This window comes from Cydia pomonella, chromosome 25 (genome assembly GCF_033807575.1).
Source record: "Cydia pomonella isolate Wapato2018A chromosome 25, ilCydPomo1, whole genome shotgun sequence".
In the NCBI taxonomy this organism is placed as follows: Eukaryota; Metazoa; Arthropoda; class Insecta; order Lepidoptera; family Tortricidae; genus Cydia; species Cydia pomonella.
Genome location: NC_084727.1, coordinates 10,283,854 through 10,306,565, shown reverse-complemented (window position 1 = coordinate 10,306,565; position 22,712 = coordinate 10,283,854). Strand labels below are relative to the sequence as shown.

The window sequence follows — 22,712 nt, the reverse complement described above, 5'->3', positions numbered from 1 at the left end:
AAGTTTAATGAAATCGGTCTCGTTTTAATGCCACTTCTTGTGATTTTTTTTTATTTAATAACTTAGTGAAAAATGCCTTTTTGGCTGCGATGCTGGTACTATGTGACTTGGTTTAGACATATGTACCTACTGACATACATTAAAGTTTTAAAGGAAACTCGTGTAAATAAGAAAAAAAACTTTACTCATTCGTTGTAATGATTTTTTTCGCCAAAATAACGTTTAAGTAATAAGGAATAACATTTCGTGAGCAGAAAACGCAAAAAAAAATTTTTTTTTCGCCAAAAAATTTTTTTTCCTGAATTTGACCAAAACTCACATGAATTTTTTTGCTCCTTATGACCTCAGGAAAGTGTGGTTAGAATCTATCGGGTTTTACCAGCCTACAGTGTACATGTCATGTTTTAATGGAGCTGGTGACTGCATAAGACGCAGACGACTGTATACATTAGCTAGCTGTGAAATTCTAAGCACGAATTTGTCTTAGACTTAACAATCAATCTTTGGTTTGAAAATTTCTGAATTTTTTTTGAGAGCTTACCAAATATTGCAGATCAACCCTTGGAACGTCAAGGACGTCTAAACGCGTCATGCTTACACTCCAAGAACGGTTATAAACGTTATTGGGTACAATGTCAAACTTTACTTACAAGAAAGGTTTACATTTGCTAAATAACAATGACGTTGGCATGTGCGTTTTTTTAAACAAATGGCGATCAAAAAATTTAATATTATGGTATTGGCCATACTGAGATTTATGTGTCTTTTCGATATCGAAATGTTTAGATTGAGATCGGCAGCAAGCTCGGCCAAGTTTCACCTTCCCATACAAACGGAGTTTCGTTTCATTACAATCCAAAACGTAGTTTTAAAATGAGTTTTAAAACTACGTGTTGGATTGTAATGAAAATTTGCACATACAATGACATGACATGAGGTATATTTATTTAGTCCTGTAATTTGTTTATATAGCTCCAGCTTATAAAACAAACGAAATGGACCAAAAACAAGATTTGTATGAAAAACTTAATTCACTGTATTTTTTAACTATGATATCTGAAGCTACATAAACTCATTACAGGCATAGATATGCCTTATCCTATTGTGAGTACAAAGTTTCAGAGCAATCTAGCTAGTCGTTTAAAAATGCGAGCGTAACTTTTGTACGGAGAACCGAGCTTGCTGCGGACTCTTAAGAACATTTGTAAGGTGAGCTCAAAACTACCTCAGTAGGTAATGGTTTTTAGGGTTCCGTACCCAAAGGGTAAAACGGGACCCTATTTAAGGCTCCGCTGTTCGTCCGTCTGTCTGTCTGTCAGTCTGTCACCAAGCTGTATCTCATGAACCGTGATAGCTAGACAGTAGAAATTTTCACAGATGATGTATTTCTGTTGCCGCTATAATAACAAATACTAAAAACAGAATAAAATAAATATTTAATGGGGCTCCGATACAACAGATGACTTTTTTGGCGTTTTTATAGATAATGGTACCCTTCCCCTTCGTGCGCGAGTACGATTCTCACTTGGCCGGTTTTATTTATGTATTACACAATCAGACATTAGGTTCAATTACCCTTACATAAAGAAACATTCGATTCGATTACTTAGTGTATTGCCTGTATAACTGATATATTCAAATTAATCATGAAATTCATCCAAATCTAAGCCCTGATGCTGTCTCTTCACATGATTCCTCAAATTAACATTCTGCGTAAAAGCTGCCCCACACAAAGTACATCTAAACTTCTTCTCCGCCCCATGCGACTGCATATGCACCTTCAAGCCTCTAAGTCTCGGATAACTCTTACCACAATATTCACACCTATAATTCCTTTCCCCAGTATGTGTAGCCATATGCTCTTTAAGTCTTGAAGGCAAGTAAAATCTTTTATCGCACAAATCGCATTGATGTTTAAATATTTTTAAATGAGATCGCCTATTATGTTCTCGGAGTGATTTTCGACTGTCGTATGCTCTGTCGCAATGTTCGCATGGAAAAAGCCTTTCTTCGCCATGCACCTCAATCATATGACGATATCTTAAAGTATAAGAAAATAATACAGCATCGCATTTGACACATTGATACGCCGGTTCCTTTTTATGTGTTCGCGCTTCGTGTAAATACCTACTATGCTTAGATTTGAAGTTTTTACCACAATCTTTGCATGGGAAATTCTCGTCGATTCTCTGATGTGTTTTTTGATGTAAAATTAACATTCGCTCTTCGAAATAATGTGCGCCGCAAACATCGCAGATACAAGTGCCGAAATGTTCCGCCATGTGTTTTCTTAATGCGTGGAAAAATCCAAAAGTTTGATTACATTCTAGACACGTCAAGTTTGTCAAAGTTAGTTTGTAAATTAGAAAATCGCTAGGGTTAGGGTAAAATGTCATACCGTGAACATTATTGAGGTGATCTTTGAAAGTGTCAAGGGAATCAATTTTGACAGAGCAAAGGCGGCAGTCTATTCGGTGGACGTCGATTTGGGGGAGCTTTTTGACAGCTGTCACGATGTCTTTGTAGGCGACAGGGTCGTGGGTGAGGGTGTGTTCACGCAGTTTGTCGGGGTCCGTGAATACCTGGAAAATAAGCTTCGGTTAACCTTCGAAAAAACAATCCTAGACGTCACGTATAAAAATATACCCACAAAGTCATTAAATGGTTTTCTTTTGAAATACTAATGCCAGTATAGACAAGAAAACAACACTTTCTTTTTTTAATGACGGTAACTATTCAATATATAAAAAATCCTACGCCCAAAAATACCTTAAGAACATCATTTTGGAAAAGAGCTGTTGCTCTTAAAACTCCTGGATCTATTTTCATCAAACATACCTAAGAAACACCGAAGGATTTCACGTAAACAACCGCATCAAATCGGCCCATCCGTTGGAAAGCTACGATGCCACAGACAGGCAGACAGACATTGGTCGTCAAACTTTTTTGCGTCGATGGTTAAAAATAATCAAAGCTCTTTCAGTAACCTTCTCGCAAAGTAATAATAACAAAAAGTACATACTTCCAGATTCATCAGTGCACCCGATAGTTCTTGACGTGTATACACGTCTATACGTTTCCTTGGCGGTCAACGGGATAAATTAAGTATGTAATGTAATATTCTTACGGTAGATGTCACTAAGTACATAAATGGTCATAAACAAAAAAGAAAATGATGAAAATACATATTCACCGGGGTCGACCGAACATCACTTTACATAGTAGTGTTGGTAGGAACTCGAACTCGTCTTTTGAGTCTGAATTTGAAGAACTCGACTCGTTTTTACGAAACTCGGCGCTAAAAAACTTCCGAGTTTTATAAGTCCCGAGGCGAGTCTTTTTTAAGAGACCTCAAAAGGACTCGAGTCTCCGAATAAAGACTCCGTCAACAATTTCATAGGTTTAGCCTAAATAAAAGTAAAGAAATTATGCGTTATTGTACAATTTGTGTGCCTAATCCACGAATATCACTTAAAGACAAAGCATTTCGAAATTTTGGTAACAAAAAAATTAGCTCTCTGAAAAGGACTCAAGTCCCTACAAAAGACTCGAGTCTCTAACAAGTTGAAAAGAACTAGAGTTTAGACTTAATATGTGAGTTTGAAAAACTGAGTCGAGTTTCAAAGCAGAGGACTCAAAGGACTCTAATCTAATTATAATAATAATGATAGTAAAATAATAAATAAATAAAGTATCGTCAAACGGGGTGAATAGAGACAATATATAAATAAATAGAATAGGTAAATAGAATTTAGGTATGGCCCATGATTTCATTTTCTTTCTGCTGTTAGTATGTATGTTAATATTATGTACTTTATTAACTAACACACACGGGACTTAATCGAGTACTAAGTCCCGTTTGTGTTAGTTAATAATGTGTAAAAATCGTGAAAGTTTAAATCAGTATTATGTACTTAATAACTACATTGTACTTCAAATCTATTTGTATATGTGTTTCTTCTGTTTGTGTTTCTAAATAAATTATTAATAATAATAAGACTTAAAAAGAGATTTACCTGTCAATTTCTTAATATCTACCCACACATTCTATCATTCGATTGAAACCACCCCGGTTGACGGTATTTGCTATATAATAGGGTTGTTTCCATCTACAAATCTTAGGGCATAATTGTATCCCAATAAATTCTTTTGGATTATAAGAACATGTTAAACTACTTTTAGGGGACCTGTATTGACCATATTTTTGTAAATATTGAATTTAAAATATCTTTTGGCACACCTCACGTGACCAAACTCGAAACGTCATTGAAGATTCTGATGACGTCACAACTCTCGGATTGACACTGTTGACAGTTAGGCGATAAACAACAAATGACAAATGTCAGCGTTTTTAGTATAAAAGTTGAATTTTAGGGCAACTTTTAGTTAATATAGAACGTAATACGAGCGTTTCAAAAAATTGGAAACAACCCTATTAGAGATACCTGTCGGCAAAATAGGCGCCAGTCGTCGAGTTGCGGAAAATCGCCCGTATTACAATACAATACAGTACCTGTCGGCAATAGACGCAGAAATAATCGCTGAAAGAAGTGTCGAACGGACACGCGTACGAGCTCTCTACGAGCGTGACGCAGTCCTTGTACGCCTTGTAGTCCGCGTCCACCACTCGCTTCTTCTCCACTGCTGGTTGGATTTCTGCGATAACAAATGTTGATGATAAAATATTGCAGTTATGGACCCCAAAAACAGTTTATTTTCTAAAAGCTAAAAAACACCGCATTATGTGACTAGTCCCGTCGTCTAAAACCGTTAGAAAAACCAACCGTAAAATAAGAGAAAAAAAAAATAGTTTTTGGCAAAAATTTAATATTTGATACAAGCTTTTGTCGTTGACTGTACTTTTCTTACCACGGGCAACTAATAGTCATCGAGCCGATTCTAAAAACCCCAAACACCAAAGTTCCTATGGCCACTAACAAAATAACATGCATACTATAGTTCGCTTTTTATAATTCGAAAAAAGGTAAACAATCTTGACGTGTCTCTTTACTGAAAAACGCTTATAAAAATAATTTATACTACTTATGAAAGCAAAATAATGTAAAAGATCATATATGTCGTAAAAGGAGTGTACAGATTTTTAAAGGGTCGGCAACGCGCATGTAACACCTCTGGAGTTGCAGGCGTCCATAGGCTACGGTGACTGCTTACCATCAAGCGGGCCGTATGCTTGTTTGCCACCATCGTGGTATAAAAAAAAGAAATATTATATATAATTACTTTTACAGTACATATGGTGCTACTTTATAGCACTAGTGCGAAAATTAGCATATTACGTTACTGTGTCGAACATTTAAAGGGCCATATGTACTGTAAAACGTTTTACGATACATTTGCGAATAGGCAATTCGCAGCTTGTGTCGATTTAAAACACTCCCTTCGGTCGTGTTTTAATTTATCGCCACTCGTTTCGAATTTCCTATTTTTCGCACTTGTATCGTAATGTACTATTACGTTACTACTTGCCGTGACTTATTTTACAAAAGTGATTTTTAATAAAAAGACACGTCAAGATCGCCTGCCTTCTTTTTAAAGCAAAAAAACCGAACTAGGGCAATCAGGGCAGGGGATTTTGAGCCCGTTGCTACAACAAACATTCTCTAATTTAAATTCCCGTACGGCATATTGACAATGAAGACAAATGAATGAATTTATTTTATATCTTTGATCTGTCTAAAATTATCTAAGGTAGTAAAATTGTTTGTGTATTTATACACTATACCCTGTATAGTTTATAAACTATACCCGTCCACAAAACTAAAACTTGCCAAGACAAACGCCATTTTTATAAGTAAAAAATTATATTCAAATTATTATAAAAAAAAAAACCAAAAAACCGATTTATAACTTTTTATTAGTTACCCCCAAAAAAAACATCTTATGACACTCCCGTGATCAAGACGAATGTAACGATACCTCATACAATTAAAATCCATTAAATCGTTTATGCTACAGCAGGCCACAAAGAAACAGACATACATACATACACTCGAAAAACATTACGCTCCTCCCTTTGGCAGTCGGGTAAATACTAAATACTTCTTTTCATCTATTTCGGAAACAAGTTCTTACCTGACACTAAAGTGTTCTAGACGTGCATACACATCTCGTTTATTTTCGCGTGTATAACCGTCATTGGTTATGTTAAAGGTTGTCAAGGGTTAGTCCATTTTAACGGAATTTAATGTAACTTCAATTAAATATATCATTTTTAATTGGAACGTAATTACATTCATTTCTTTTAATGAACTTATTTCAATACATAAAAAAGTATTGCAATATGTACCTTTTATATATAATGTACTCACAATACAAGCCTTATCGAGCTACTTATGCGGAAAGGTCGGTTTGTGTAAAATTGTCCCATAATATTTATTTATTTATTTTATAATAAAAACCGCCTATCCTATTTTCTAGTTCAATTTTCACTGCCTATTTTTTGTAAAGTAATCCGCTGGCGCTAGAGTTAAGTTAATGTATTGAATATATAGAGATGATTTACCGATTTTCTCCAGTTTCCTCAGCCTTTCTCCAGTCTTCCTCATCTTCTCCATAAGCTCGCGCTTGCCGCGCTTCTCTCGCCGCTTCACTTTTTTCTTTTCCTTCTTCGGAGACTTCTTTGGTTTCTCCACCGCGACGTCTAAATCTGGATATATATTTATGTTAATTAAAACATACATCAGCCAGTCATGATTCAATCGTCGGACTTCGAACCGTCAACACCTCCTGAGGATGCCTCGTAGAGATGCGATACACCTGTCGAGTTTTGTACTTTCGGTGGTGGGTTGTTATATTTATTTGCGTATTTATTTTTACGGTGGGAAGATGGGAACATTAATTGCATGTAAAAATACGCAAGTAAGTATAACGGGTTAGCACTGATTGACTAGCACGTTATCTTTTCTCGAATAAGCAAAGTGATATTTTTATTTGTTTTAATTAATATGGATTTTCGCAAAGTAACACCTGATTCTACACATTCACTGCCAGACAAAAAACGGCGCACTACCCCAGAAACCGGTGGTCTATATCTGCATACAAAACAACCCGCCCAGCGGGTTGTCCAGCATCTGAACAAAGTTCACGAGCGCCCACCAGGTGGGTTCCCGGCACTGAATGTTTTAAATATGTATGTTCATTAGAAGCAGAATATGAGCTGTTCTTTGAATCATCGCTTTGGACGTTGTGCGCGGCGCGTCATTGTCAACCTTGTCGGAATGCACGAAGGTTGATATTGGGCTGGAGCCGCGCGCGTCAATTGACGTCTTTGGCGGTCAGAGGGTTAACAAGTTTAACGGCATTATGAAACCAGGTTTCTAAGTTTTATAATTCTAAGCAGCCACCTAAATAGTATTTTATACAATTATGATATAATAGAGAGCTTTTTAGCTTCATTGCCTAAGTAGGGTACGAGATTGAAAAGCTTGATTATATCACTATTGTACACACCGTGTTTTATTGAATTCCGTTAACTTCGAGCTATCGGTAAGTACGTTTGAGGAAACTAAATGGCGTAGTTAATTTTAAAATAAAAAAAAACTTTTTTTATTTTTATAAAATGTAATTAAATGTTGCATATAGCGCTGTTGTAACACGGGCATTACGTTTAACTCAACCAAACAATTGAAAACTGACATTTCAATGTCATTTATAACATCAATCGTCCGAGAAAGTACTTACGTTTAGTACCAAATGTATACGTCATACTTAACACTAATCAATATGTAAACAGTCCCTAAGCCAAGTGTACACGATCGTAAGGGCCTTATAAGATAAAAATTAAATAATGATTATCTCCGAAATTGAGTTAGTCAGAATACCAGTGTCTTTGCCAAAGTTACTTAATTTAATCTCAAGGATGCACCCTTGAAATTCACAAAAAAAAAACACCTTTTATATAATACCTCGATTTTTAATAAACGATTTTTTTTTTTACCTTTTTTACAAGTCATCTAATATAATACTTTACTATAAAACCTAAGTAATTAATGAACATGGTATCTCAGTAGACAAAAATGTAGTACAAAACACATAAGCACCCGACGTCCACCACCCGCCCGTCCCCCGTTTAGTCTGTTATATGGGAGCGTGGCGGCACGCGATTGGTCTATTTTTCTTAGGTTACTACAGCGTATCGAAATTATTATTATAGTTGAGTTGGGAGCCCATACATGAAAAGTAAGCAACTATAGTTAACGAAATCAAGGGTTAAGATTTCGTTCCAGGCATAGTACGATTTATGGACCACATACGCGCCAATATAATTTCAACCTTAGCCATCCGATTTAAAGTTCAAATTAGATAGCACTTTTGGAAAATGTGACTTGACTTCAAATTAATCATCAAAGCGGGATTTATTTGAATATATTTGATTTTTTTGGGAAAACCTTGTAGATTGGTGCGGCCTGGAAAAGGGTTAACCTTTTGACCGCCAAAGACGTCATATGACGTGCGCGGCTACAGCCCAATATCAATCTTCATGCGTACCGACAAAGTTCAGGATTACGCGCCGCGTACGATACGCGTGGCGTTCAAAATGCTTGTACTAGGTTTTGTTTCTCGGTGCCAAAGCGAGCCCATATCACACCGTTTCTAAACGAGAGAAAAATTCTGAAGATGGCAGCACGTAGAACCTTGCATATGGCCAGTATGGTTAAAAATATAGTCTCTAGTCATAAACCAGAATATCTTTATAATAAGTTTCGATGGATGAAAGACGTTCACGGTCGGAATACTCGCAGTAAGTTTCTAAATAAAATGAGTGCCCCGAAACATAAAACAGCAGGTTATCGTGGTAGCTTCAAATACTCTGCATCTAAGATCTGGAACGACCTACCACCGCCATTGCGAGCTAAAATGTCCCTTCCAACCTTTAAAGGCAAATTGAGCTTACTTTTATTAAATTACCAAATTTCCTCAGAGGATATAATTATTTAAAATGGTGTTGTGCTATATTTTGGACACTTACTAATCCTGTTGTTTATAAGTTTGTATTTTTTTTTATTTTATTTATAAGTATTCTCTCATACAAAAAGTACTATTACTTATCGCTGTACGTTTCAATGAACGAAACTTATGACTATGGCATTGTTTGTACCTATTCAGTAAAATACTTGAGTTATAAATGTAACCAGTTGTCAATATCAAGTAAATACCAAATTAAAATATTAAATTTTCACTTGTAATAAAAATTTCTTTATTTTTTTCGTACTATAATTGTATACACTAGCTATCTCTGGTAATAAAACAAAAAATCCATTAACCCGCATGTCATATCAATGTGGTTCAGTGAAGGGGACGGACTGAAAATCAGCGCTGCGCAATCAATTTATGCGCAATTAATAAAATGGCTGACGCAGCGTACGCTGAGTCCGTTCCTTTTGCCGCGCATGCCTATTATTATTATTTTTAAGTGAAACATTGTATTTTGTGTGGCAATAAATGGTTTCTTATTCTTTTCTTATTCTAAAATGTTAATTCAACTATTACAGTCGACGAGTAGAAAAAGTAAAATGGCCCCAATGAGGTTTACATACCCCCGTTATTGACGCCTTCGTCCACATAGTCCGGGTCCATGACGTCATCATCAGCTTCAGGGGGCTCGGATACTTCCCCGGGCCGCTCCTCTAGATTCACTTCCGGTTCCTGCTTCACCTCTGGTAGCACTGGAATACCACAATTAAGTTGGTTAAAATTGCAGTTACATACCGACCGACCAGTCTGGCTAGTGGGTAGTGACCCTGCCTGTGAAACCGATGGTCCTGGGTTCGAATCCGTAAGGGCATTTATTTGTGTTCCTGGGTCACGGGTGTTTTCTATATATTTACGTATTTGTATATTATATATATCGTTGTCTGAGTACAACACAAGGGACTTAGTCAATTTGTGTATGAATGTCCCCTAAAATATATTTTATTTTATATTTTTATAGATTGAATCAAATATAACTTGATGAAGCGCTGGTGGCCTGGTGGTAAAAGCGTGCGACTTGCAATCCGGAGGTCGCGGGTTCAAACCCCAGCTCGTACCTATGAGTTTTTCGGAACTTATGTACGAAATATCATTTGATATTTACCCAGTCGCTTTTCGGCGAAGGAAAACATCATGAGGAAACCGGACTAATCCCAACAAGGCGTAGTTTACCCTCTGGGCTGCAAGGTCAGATGGCAGTCGCTTTCGTAAAAACTAGTGCCTACGCCAAATCTTGGGATTAGTTGTCAAGCGGACCCCAGGTTCCCATGAGCCGTGGCAAAATGCCGGGACAACGCGAGGAAGAAGAATCCAATAGGTACATCTAGAAAAAAAATGGAGTGTAATGTTACTAATGTTATGTCCATTTCATTTAATAAATGAATGAATTAAATAACATTTAATTTGGTATCAAGCAGCAATGCTATTCAAGCTTAGACATAAATCAATAATGGAAAATAATAATAATAATAATAATAATGGAAAAATTCCCTGTGCGTGGGATTTGAACCCACGACCACCGGATCGCTAGCCCAGTGCAGTGCGCTTCCATTCTTGCAGGATTTAACAACGGGAAACACCTTGTCCGCAATCTTCTGTACAAAAAAGTCTGCCGATTTTTGCGGAGGAGGGGCACATCAAATGTATGGTTATTTGTACGTAGCATACAAATAGCCATGTTAATAAACGTCAGTCCATACAATACATATCACCATTGCCCGAGGTTTTCGACAGATCGGTAAGCTCTCATCTGAGCAAGGCTCAAAATCGGTTTAAAAATAGCGGTAAATACACTTTTGACTTGCCTCACTGCTTAAACTGCAACATCAGTACCTCTGCAGATGACTCTAAATTATTTGCCAACCCGTTGCTCGACTATAACCTTTTTTTTTTTTTTTTATCGTTGGGGAAATGCTTTTACGCATGCCACCTAGTCCGGGGGAAACTAGGGGCGATGACGGACTAACCAGTAAAGGACTACCGTCTAAAACCACCAACGAATGCCGGCTCCGCCTTAGATTGGGTGCCGCAGGGTCGCTATCAGCATTCGACCGCGTGCGCCCCGGCGGGCGCTCGACTATAACCTGCTACAAGACGACCTGAACAAAGTATGGAACTGGTGTAAAGAATGGCTCATAAACCTGAATTCTACAAAATGTACTGTTCTGCACATAGGTAAAAAAAACCCTCATTACACATATAATTTGAACAACACTCCCTTAAAAGCTGTTAAGGCACCAATCGATCTGGGCGTCAAAATCACCGAGGACCAGGGCGGCTACCGGGAAAATCGAAATTCGTCAATTGCGGGCATTTTCCTCTGTCACTCTAATTACGTCTTAGTGAGAGTAAAAGAGAAAGATCCCCGCAATTTGCGAATTTCGGTTTTCGCGGTAGGCCCCCTGAAATGGGAAGAACATATGCAATCGTTAAGAAAGCAGAGCCTTATCTACCTCATAAGAAAAGCTTTTGGGAATCTGATGCCGGATATGATGCTCAAAATTCACAAAACCTATGTCAGGCCTATACTGGAGTATGCATTTCAAGGGAGCCCTTATTTTATCAAGGATATTGAGATGTTGGAGAAGGTTCAACGTAGTTTCACCAAGATACCGAAGAAACGCCCTATGAAGAAAGACTGCACTTCCTGAAGCTCACAACCTTGAAAGAGCGCAGAGAACGTGGAGACCTGATTGAGACATACAGAATACTAACCAAAGACTTTTTTATTATTTTTTATTATAGGACATTATTACACAAATTGACTAAGTCCCACAGTAAGCTCAATAAGGCTTGTGTTGAGGGTACTTAGACAACGATATATATAATATATAAATATTTATAAATACTTAAATACATAGAAAACACCCATGACTCAGGAACAAATATCCGTGCTCATCACACGAATAAATGCCCTTACCAGGATTTGAACCCGGGACCATCAGCTTCGTAGGCAGGGTCACTACCTACTAGGCCAAACCGGTCGTCAAAAGCTGACACTGACCTCAAAGATTTTCATAAGATGCTAGAGCGCAATAACAACAACTGTCTGAGGGGTCATCAGTATAAGCTGGTGTCTTGCAGGTCCTACAACAATCCTCATAGACACTTCTTTAGCAACAGAGTGGTCAAAGCTTGGAACAGACTCCCAGAGGATATAGTATCGGCCTAGTGTCAATGAGAATAAATTAGATAAGCTCAATGCAAATTCTACTCAACACTGAAAACTTTATTGATGTCTCTGGATACAGGCATTATCAGTTTTTTCAACTGCCTGCCTGCTTTACAAATAATAATAAATACCGGTTTATTTCGGTTTTACTCCGAACTTTCATAAGAACGCGAACGTTTTAAGAACTTTATTGTAACCCAAATAAACCGGTTTATTCGACGAACGACGAGACGAGCTGGCGCGGTGGTGTGCTGCGTAAACCAAGACACCGACATAGGAAGAAACCGATTCCTATGGTTCTAAACCTGTTAATCGGACAAGAACTTTATCTTAAAAACCGGTTTAAAAATAACAGTTTTACGAACGAAACGGTTTAAAAGGTTTTGCGCAAAGTACATGATAACGGTTTGGAAATGTAACCGGTTTCCGAGCCTTGCATCTAAGCTACCAAGGCCTTACCCAATACAGCGAAACAACCCCAACCTCAACGCAACCCAAAACAGTAATTTTTTCCACTTTTCATTTATTTCTAAGCTTAAACAACAATTAATCTACAATTTATATAAAATAGGATGAAAAAAATAAGGTGTTATTCTTTAACAGTCAGCTAGAGATGGAGAAATGTAACTCTGTAATGTTTAGTGACTGTTACATTTACATTGTATTGTTTCTATAAATTATCTGTACTATTACATAAAACATCTTTTTTTATATTACGTCTGTGGTAAACAAGCATACGGCCCACCTGATGATAAGCGGTCACCATAGACTACGGACGCCTGCAACTCCAGAGGTGTACATGCGCGTTGCCGACCCGAACACCCCGCACCCTGGTTTAGCTATGGCAATCTTACTCACTGGCAGGAACACAACACTATGAGTAGGGTCTAGTGTTATTTGGCTGCGGTTTTCTGTAAGGTGGAGGTACTTCCCCAATTGGGCTCTGCTGTAGATCTGGAATGACATCCACTGTGCTGTGCCCTACCACACAAAGCGAGATGACATTCACAGTGCCTATACCTATCTAGGAACTTTATTACCTTATTAATATAATAATTCAAGTTTTAATCTTGTTTGTGCAGATATATTCGTACTAAAAAGAGGTAGCAATACCATTGTCTCCATGCACATGTATGCTGGCCTGCAGCAGTGTTTCCTCACAGCGCAGCACCTGCCCGCGGAACGCACTGGCGTCCCGCAGACGGAGCACACAGGTCGCGCATATGAGGCGCTCCAGCTCGGAGCCATCTAGGTGTGAAAGCTGGAAATATGACAGAATTTGATATTGTTTTCATTCAAATAAATATGAATTATTTTAGTCATATTTAACAACTAACAAGTATAGTTTGGGCATGAATATAACAGAGTGTTGGACCATATGTGATATGTATCACGCATGTTCATGCTTTGACAGCTCTTGAATCTGCATTTACACTACATTAAAGAGAATTTAAGTCATGTACAATGGAGCTGCTGATGCTGGGGGCGAGAGCTTACACTCACTGTCCAAGTGGAGTCCTGCAAACGAGGAGCAGATGGAGTAATTGAGCGCAGGATGAAGAAGGTGAAAGGCTGCATTCGCTCAATTAAAGATTGTTTGGGAGTCGAATGCTCATGACGCGTTAAACTATCCCCCTCCAAATCCATTATGAAACCTGTGTTGCTTGTTGGCTACGAAACGTGGAGAGTGACGAAAGGCCTAACGAATAAACAGTGTCGTCAACAAGTCCCTGAGATCCTTCTGGTTTTCTGGTCAAAAACCATTTGAAACGAAGAGCTATGGAGTATATGCCGACAAACACCCATTAGCGGGGTCCACATTGAGCGAGCATACGTGCGAGGCAATTTCCTCACGCACAAAATGGCCAGTGTAGACTTGTGTCAGCCGAGGTGGCGTGCTAGGACGAGCATAGCACGTGCCCCGCCTTGGCCGAGGCACTTCTACAATGGCCGTTTTGTGCGTGAGGATATTGCCTCACGCGTATGCTCGCTCTGTGTGGACCCGGCTATTGACGTAGAAATCGCGACATGGAAATGGAGACGGTTAGAACATACTATTTGGAGAGGGGAAAGCATAATGCAAACATTGCATTCGGTTGGAAACCACCAGATGGAAGTCATGGCTCCAGGCGTCCTGTACACTCTTGTTGATTACTATCGGAGAGTGAGCTATGAGCATCAGGATGAAATGGAGCAAGGTCAGAAGGATTGCTGAAAATAGAATGGTGTGGCACAAGCTTGTGAAGGCTCTCTGCATCTCTGGGGTGCCTTAGGACAACAACAAAAAGAATTTAACTACAGTATTGTAATGATTAAACTGTAATATCTCTTCAAGTTGCATATGTCATTTTTCATATGTTGGAATTTAGATTTAATTTCAATTAATCAAATTTAAATGACAGTAATCGGTCGGGAGACAGCCTACCACTCCAAATATTAAGACATACACTTAAACTTTTTTTTCACATAATATATATGTACTTCATTCAACAGAAATTGCAGGCTTCGTCAGTATAATCAAGCAAAAAACATCAACAGCGTGCTTAATCAAATACTTCAACAATACTTGCAAAACTTTTAGAGAAAAATAATTAACAATAACAATACTAAACAACAATGATATCATCCTTATTAGTCTATGCACAATTGGCATGGATAAACATATGAGTCTATAATCACAAAATAGCTACTCCTTTCCTTCAGTAATGAAAAATAAGAAGATGGAAATAAAATCTTCTTGCTTGTGAGAGTTTAAGCATAAAACAATAATTACTGGCTAGGGTCCCCTACACCCATATAGTGGGAAATTTTGCTGTCTATGCATGAGGTCTTGGTGGATCAAGTGGCAGAGCGCTGGAGTATCAATCCAGAGGCCATGAGTTCAAGTCTCACCCAGGGTAGTCATTTTTGTCTTTTTTCAAAATTATTCTAAGTTTAAAACAATAATTACCTACTATACGACCAAGAAACCCAATAATATAGCCTTTTATTTATTCTTCAATAATAGAATGGTTATAGTCATAATAGATTATGTTATCAACCACCCTGGATCATTTCAGCACCTTCTTGTTACGTGTGCGTTGCGTAAACATCAGGTGTATAAAGTTTTGAGTCGAAATATGTTTAATTTAAAAATTGATTTTCATAAAACAGACTCAATTGTATACAACTTACTTAATATGTATTCAATACTACATACATCATCTAATCTAACCTATAAAGTTGTACTTAAATTAAAAGAGCAAGCAATGAAGGACCTACCATTAAACCAAAGCAATCCACGAACATATCTGAGTAGACTTCTTTCTTTCCTTGCCATTCGTATTCGTGGTTCAACAGGCGACATTTCTTCAGCGCGCCGCAACAACGGCACAAGCCCGGATCGAATACCGGGCCTTTACGGCTTGTAGCACTCATATATATGTAGATTTCAGCAAGTTCTAGTTAATTTTTCCGAATTATAAGAGATTTTCTTTTCAGTAGTTTCAGTATTGTATTGACGTTTCAACCTGTTTTGCTTGTCGGCGTTTTGTTATTGCATAACCTCCAATTTAAATCCACACTCCATACTCCAAAGACTACTAAACTTTTAATCGCAAAGTGCTATGGGTTTAAATTAATATTTATTGTTATTTAATTTGATTTGTACGATAGATACAGGTTGTATTTTAAAGCTATTTAAATTGCTATTCAATGTACAAATGTAAAAATAAATAAGAAAACAACTGCCAAAAAATACATACCAATGTTGTCGCGTCCTCTTACTGTCACTGTCAAGTGTCAGTTGAGTATTTTGCCTATTCAACAACAGATGGCGTTAGTAGTTACTTTAAGATTTTTCCTGCTTAGTACCGTAAATGGAAAGTGCAACCATAGATATAAGAAGTAACTTTCTATGATCTGAGAGTGCAACAATAACTAAAATATTTATTCAGCTTATCGTTTCATTGTTCAATAGTACATTGTGCAACGAGGAGGGTAAGTGAAATTTTGGATACGAGGATGGTAATTCCCGACAGCTATAGGCTGGAGGGAATTAAAGACCCGAGTTTGCAATATTCTTACCCCCACACACAGTTTTTCATCACACTTGCGTAGAAATAACTAAGTTTTAAGCGGAAGTATACCTGCATGAAATAAGATCTTTTTCGAGAAAGTGTGATGAAAAATTTTAAACTAAATAAACATGTTTTGTTTTGTAATCAATTTAATATATCTCTCTTCATGTAATAAAATAGAACGTGTATGACATTTTTATGCATCAACAATATCAACTAATACTCCATAATATCAACATTGGCTGGGCAAGCACTTGGCATTGGCAAGGCATTGTTACATTTGTTACTGGCAACTCTCAACATACACATCCTGAACAAAGAGCATATAATCACTACGTCTATATAATCACAATAAGGACGCGACGGTGTGACAGGCTTACGCAACTAGGAACAAAATAAGTTTTGTATGGAACTTGTTTCGCAAATCTTTGCCAACGAAGAAAAATAAAACGTCAGTGCTATTTATTCTGTCAAGTTTACATCAAGTCAACTGTCAGCCTAATTGTTTTGTTTGTTATGAAGGCTTCAATGTTTTGTTCGGGTATTTCGTGCAATTTCTTTATTATTTAGTGAAAATATCGAAAATAGTGAACCTTGATCAGAGTAAAGAACGAGTTTATTACAATGCCACCGAGAAAACGGTTTACTAAGTGTGAAATATGTGGCAAGCGAGCCACTCGAGAAAATCACGAAAAAAGGGATTTTATGGCGAAATATCCTTTGGATAAAGACCGGTACGTATTGCTTTAGATACTTTTGACCTTATTTTGGTGCAGCAGGCTTTAAACACATCGAAAATTTTATATTTTATATTATTTTTAGTTGTGAACTAGGGATGTACTAAAACTATCGATAATTGTATGTTTATTTGTATATCAGTCTAAGTAATTAAATAAAATATGTGAAATTTCCTGAGAACTTGCATGCAATATGACACAAAATTAAGATTTTCAGTGGAAAATTATCTATAATCTATGCATTAATGGTCATTTTTTAAGATATTTTTTTTAATTTAGTAATTGTTTAATAGCAGCGTTTTACCTTACAATAAAACGCTTATTAAGCGAAATACCTTATTTGAAGCCTATTTAATATTTGAGAGTGCGATGCTGTTTGACAGATGACGTAGCGGTTCACTATAGGCTGACACCTACCCCCTTTGTACTTGTATTTCAAGTTTTAATCCCCTCCACCAGGCGCCCGTGGCCCGCGGCCGCGGAGCTCTTCATTGGGTCTCAAAATATAAATAAAACGAAGTTGCAATATACCACATTCGAAAAAGGATTGCATTTGATATTATTTATTATTTCGTTTTCAATATGAAGAGACATACCACTTGACTTGTATGTATAGACTATAGATGTTGCTTATTGCAACCTGCATGGTAGGAGAAAACGCAGTGAGTTAAAAATACCCTCGACGGGCATTATATAAGTGATTTGGTTTATTGCAACTGAGTGTTGTAGCCACAGGCGAATTTAAAAATATAGGCTTCAAATAAGGTATTTCGCTTAATAAGCGTTTTATTGTAAGGTAAAACGCTGCTATTAAGCTTCTGTACCGTTATTTGAAGCCTATTTAATATTTGAGACGTGTCTGTGATCGCCTGGTGGTCAGAAAACGCCAATGTGATTAATTTATACTGATATGCGAAAATGGTGGAGACAACAAGTACAAGTGTACTTAACAATCCGGGTACATGGATGAATGTGAAAAGGCTTAAAGTGTGCAGTGACATATTTTACTTTACAATGTTATTTATAGATAGGACCTATAAATATAGAAAACTGTATGTTTATTAAAATAAATTATGAAAACATAATTATACTTTTTATTTTATCCATCCAACAATAACATTGCGATCATTATATGTGTTTCCATACTTTCAATTGATTTCAAGGTCCACATTCTAACAAACTGACTCATATTTGACCTTATATTACCTTGCCAAAAAGAAAATAAACTTGATTATAGACACTTTAAAGTGTCTTTTACCCAGATATGGTTACCAAATATTGGTATTTACTTATGAGGCAGGATACAATTTAACTTATAGGCTCACAAAAACGATTTTTATATACATTTTTCAGAGCTTCGCTTGTTTGTTTTCCAAAAATCCTACAGTCTTAAGGGCAAAGTAAATCATATGCAAAGTGCACTTATCACAACATGCAATATTGTCTATTATATTGTAGAAGTAATCAAGCTCTCAGACAATTAATTCATGGATTAACATAAGCTGTCCTTATTTTCCCGCTTTTGAACATTCTTAAATAACAAATAGACAGTAAGTGATATAGTAGGTTAATTTGGTAGCGCTATTAACAGCTTTATGTTCCTCATCCAAAAGAGTTCAATCCCGTTACCACTCTCACCGTTGTAGTTGTGTACAGTGCATAGCCATTCAGAATGTAAATAAGCGTAGAATATCCAATTTTCAATCATAATACACAACAAATCCCCAATCCGCATTGGGCTAGCGTGGGGACTATAGCCCGAGCCCTCTCGCACATGAGAGGAGGCCTGTGCCCCGCAGTCAGTGGGACGTATATAGGCTGAATTATATTATATTATATAATACACAACAAATCCTATTTGCTGTAACCATTTTAATTTCTCTTTGATATTCGCTACGATGGTAGTCTTACCCCAGAGAGTATTCTAAAATATTTTTGGGCCTAAGCCCATACTTTAACCAGCCTATAATGTGGTTTTATTTTATTACATGTACAATAATTAGGGCCAGTATGGTAAGAACATGACCTTTATCAATTAAATGCCTGCAATACAGCAAAAATAATACTAGGATTTTTCCTCTTGGAGGTATCATTATTACGAGTATCATGTTGAAATTATGTACCATCATGCAAGATGTATAGGTATATTTAAGGCTTTCACCTGAATATACTTACTTGGCCTTTAGTTTCATACATATTAAAAACATAAAGTGACTGATTAAAATCTTAAACAAGATCTGTATTATTGGCACTAAAAGCTCGTCAATTTCAGTTAGTGAGCTACAATTTAATCTTGAAAACTCTGCCAGGAGAGTGCTCTCCCGCTTGGTTCTTTGTATCGTCTGGTATTTCACATATTACAAATGTCTGCGTTCCTGATAAGCCAAGGTTAGGCCTGTGCGTAGATGATAGATTTACGTTCGCTAAAGTGTTTGAATAAATTACAATTCGCATAATTTAACACATATAAGTAATAGCCATTCTAACTGGTAGTCCCAGCTTTGTCCACAAATATACTCGTACCTTATTTCAGGATTACCTACTTGTACTACCTGGTGCAAGCTCAAGGAAGCGCGAGATGTATGGACATAACTATTTATCTTACCAAGGATATGTTATTGACTGACGGGTTAGATAGTAAGGTCAAAGACCTTCGATAAAATAATCAGTATTTAATCATTTGGCATTAAGTAGCCTTCCTATTTTTATGTTTTTGAAGAAAAACTAATGTTACATTACTTTAAACGAGATTTGAGAACTATATATATACTTAAGTAGGTAATTCAACCTGTGGCATGCCCATGCCCAATGGCGCAGACTTGTCTAGCATTTACATTGTATCAACGGTGATATAAAGCAATTCTAATGTTATCTCAGTGAGCTCACTGATTCTCACATATATATTTTGTAACATACAGTATACAATACAGAAACTTTGTCTTGTACATTATTGTTGCCAAAAACTGAATACTTATGGGAATAATTTCATAGGACACCAATTAATGAACATTAGTATAGAAATAACCTTCGAGGTTGCTTGCCTTTTTTACTACGTCGATGGCAAACAAGCATACGGCCCGCCTGATGGTAAGCAGTCTCCGTAGCCTATGTACGCCTGCTTAATTCCACCCGGGAAATTTGTAATGTTTTATATTGAACATCATAACCACACAGTCTTTTAAAGTAGATTCGAACCAATAGGTAAATGTATGTATCTCAACCCTTAAGGGTTTGTATCCGTTATCCAAAAAAGCACTTTTGGCTATTAACAAGAAGTCGTCCCGACATCTAGGACATATATTTTAACGAGATTAATAACCGAAATAGCTTTCTTTCATTTGGACTGCGATGATGAGTTGCATTGAGCTATGATTATATACCAGTTGTGGGTCATAGACATTTTATTAAGTCCTTCACGTCTTTCCTGTAGACAACGCAACGTTAACGGAGTTCAAGCCACGCTATGCTGCTGCAATCTTGTTATGCTGCTACGGGCGGGATACATTTTTCCCAACCTTTGTTGTGTTTGACCCAAATGGGGTTAAATGATGAATGGCCAAGAACCTTGAACCAGTCCAGGGTAATATATTTATATCTTTAAACCATTAGAACTATGTAGCGCCGGGGCGGCCGGTTGATTAAGGCAATTCAAAACAAATTTAAATTTTTTAATTCAACGATCAGTATCATGAACTCTAGATTATCAAGATTATTAGCATGACTGAATGGGCCACGTATGAAGTATGAACCACTTATGGTGATTTTTAATATTACTCACCGGAAAGCCAGTTAACACATTCAGTGCCAGCGTGAGCTACGCGTTACGAGCGAAGTTGATAACGCGAGAAAACAGTATGTCTCGCAAAGCGCCTTCTAAAAGGGAATACGCCTAGCGGGTCGCTGGCAGTGAGTGTGTCAAGGCAAATTTTATCTTTTTAGGGTTTTATGGTCTTCCTGGGCCAGTCTCATGTTTAGTGGGGTGTGTTTTCGCAGCAAAACGATAGTAAAAATTATTTCTCGAATGCCTTGCGTAGGATTTTTATGTGCAAATAAATGATTATGAATTATTATTGTGAATTAGGCGGAGATTTACATGGGAGTTGAAATCTTGGCTTATAGAAATAGATACATGTTAAGTAGGTACTTGTATCATAATTGCTTTGTAGTACCAATATTTGATTAATGATACCTTGAACCAATTGATACCCGCTTGCGCAGCAGGCAAATGGATGTTGCACGCCTTGCGCAGGCATGTTGTATGATCTTAATATACTTTTATCTAATAACAGTATCAAAAACATGTCTGACTTTTTGCCCCAGTGTCTAATCATTTTCACACGCCTTGCGCAGGCGGGAAAGGTCTTGGCGTTTGGAACCATGTTCATTGTATTAAGTATACTGGTCTTATAGTAGCCATTTTGCTTCATCTGCTAGCGTAGCAGGATAATGAAAATCGCACACCTTGCGCAGGCGGCAGGTCTTCAGCTGGCTAAATAGTAATATTCACTCGCCTTACGCAGGCGGGAAATATTAGGTACGTTATGTATGTATGCTTAACAGCACATATTTATATTTTAATAAACCTTCTGCTAAGTAGCAGGATAGTTATTGTAGTAGGCCATGGCGGATATCCATAATAGGTACCGGTAGTATAGGTACAATAAGTTACGCAATGGTAGTAAATTTCTCCACACCTTGCGCAGGTGGGAAAGGTTACAGTATGCTAATTTAACATAATGCAATATTGTTCAACTCTGCTTACGCAGCAGGATATGTGTTATGCCTTGTGCAGGCAGCGGCGGTCTGTAACCACCCGACCTCCCAGTCTCAATTACGTTCTTAAGTCATGAAAAGATACTTCGAACCTCCTTTTCTCACAAGGGTTATAGTTATAGCAAAGGGGTAAATAGTGCCCCTCCTGTATGCAGTTATACATGTCAAAACTAAAATTTTATACGTATATAAATATAATAAAACTCCTTAAACGAAATTCAAAATAACACAACTGAATGGGGATATGTCAGTTTTACATCCAAGAGTTTCACTTTTAAATCCCTTGCTTTAACTAGAAGGCACTTTTAGCAGTTGCACTATTTATTATTACGTACAAATACCTTAATTGAAAATAAAATTCACAAAGATATTGACGGTACTGTGCATCCAAAATTGGTATTATTAAGAAAAAACTTTCCAAAGGATATAAACAAAAAGATCGAAAAGGAGGTTTTCGATGTAGGTTTGTTAGTTACCTTTCGTCCCTCAGAGCGGAAATAGAAGCCCCGCGACAGCGGGGCTTCGTCGACTTTAAGGCGGATAGGACCCTAATTTGGTAGCCAGCATGATACTAGAGTAACTTTACTGTTTAATGGTACCCATGGCAATACCAAACATGGTATTTCTTTAATGGCCTCTTATTCTAGCTTATTTTAGGCGTTTTAGCCCCAGCTCTCAAGCATTCTAAAATTGGGGGTACTTCCAAATCCAGCCTTTATTGTGATATTTCGATTTAAATGCAAAATAAAATAATTTGTATCACAGCAGCACAGTACCAGAAAATCCGGAAATGCACGGAAAATATCAGGTCATATATATCTTACGATCATTATTATTGTAATTACCCTAAGGTTACTTAATGCAAAATCACAAGTTGATTAGCATAAACTACGACGTCACAGAGCGCGTCTTTTTAGTTATTCCTAAGTTAGGCAGTTCTATACTGTAATAGGAACCGCTATAACCTCCCTTTCGGAGGAC

General features: G+C 37.2%; 1 protein-coding gene across 1 annotated transcript; it reads right to left on the bottom strand.

Moving 5' to 3' along the window:
* Positions 1–1,554: 1,554 nt before the first annotated feature.
* Positions 1,555–15,755, bottom strand: LOC133531372 (zinc finger and SCAN domain-containing protein 12-like). Its single transcript, XM_061869565.1, has 6 exons — positions 15,425–15,755; positions 13,277–13,424; positions 9,558–9,686; positions 6,524–6,667; positions 4,514–4,656; positions 1,555–2,582 (listed from the first exon to the last, which is right to left on the bottom strand). Exons 1-6 carry the CDS (start codon positions 15,578–15,580, stop codon positions 1,641–1,643), a joined length of 1,662 nt encoding a protein of 553 aa, XP_061725549.1. The 5' UTR covers positions 15,581–15,755; the 3' UTR covers positions 1,555–1,640.
* Between the last annotated feature and the right edge of the window lie 6,957 nt (positions 15,756–22,712).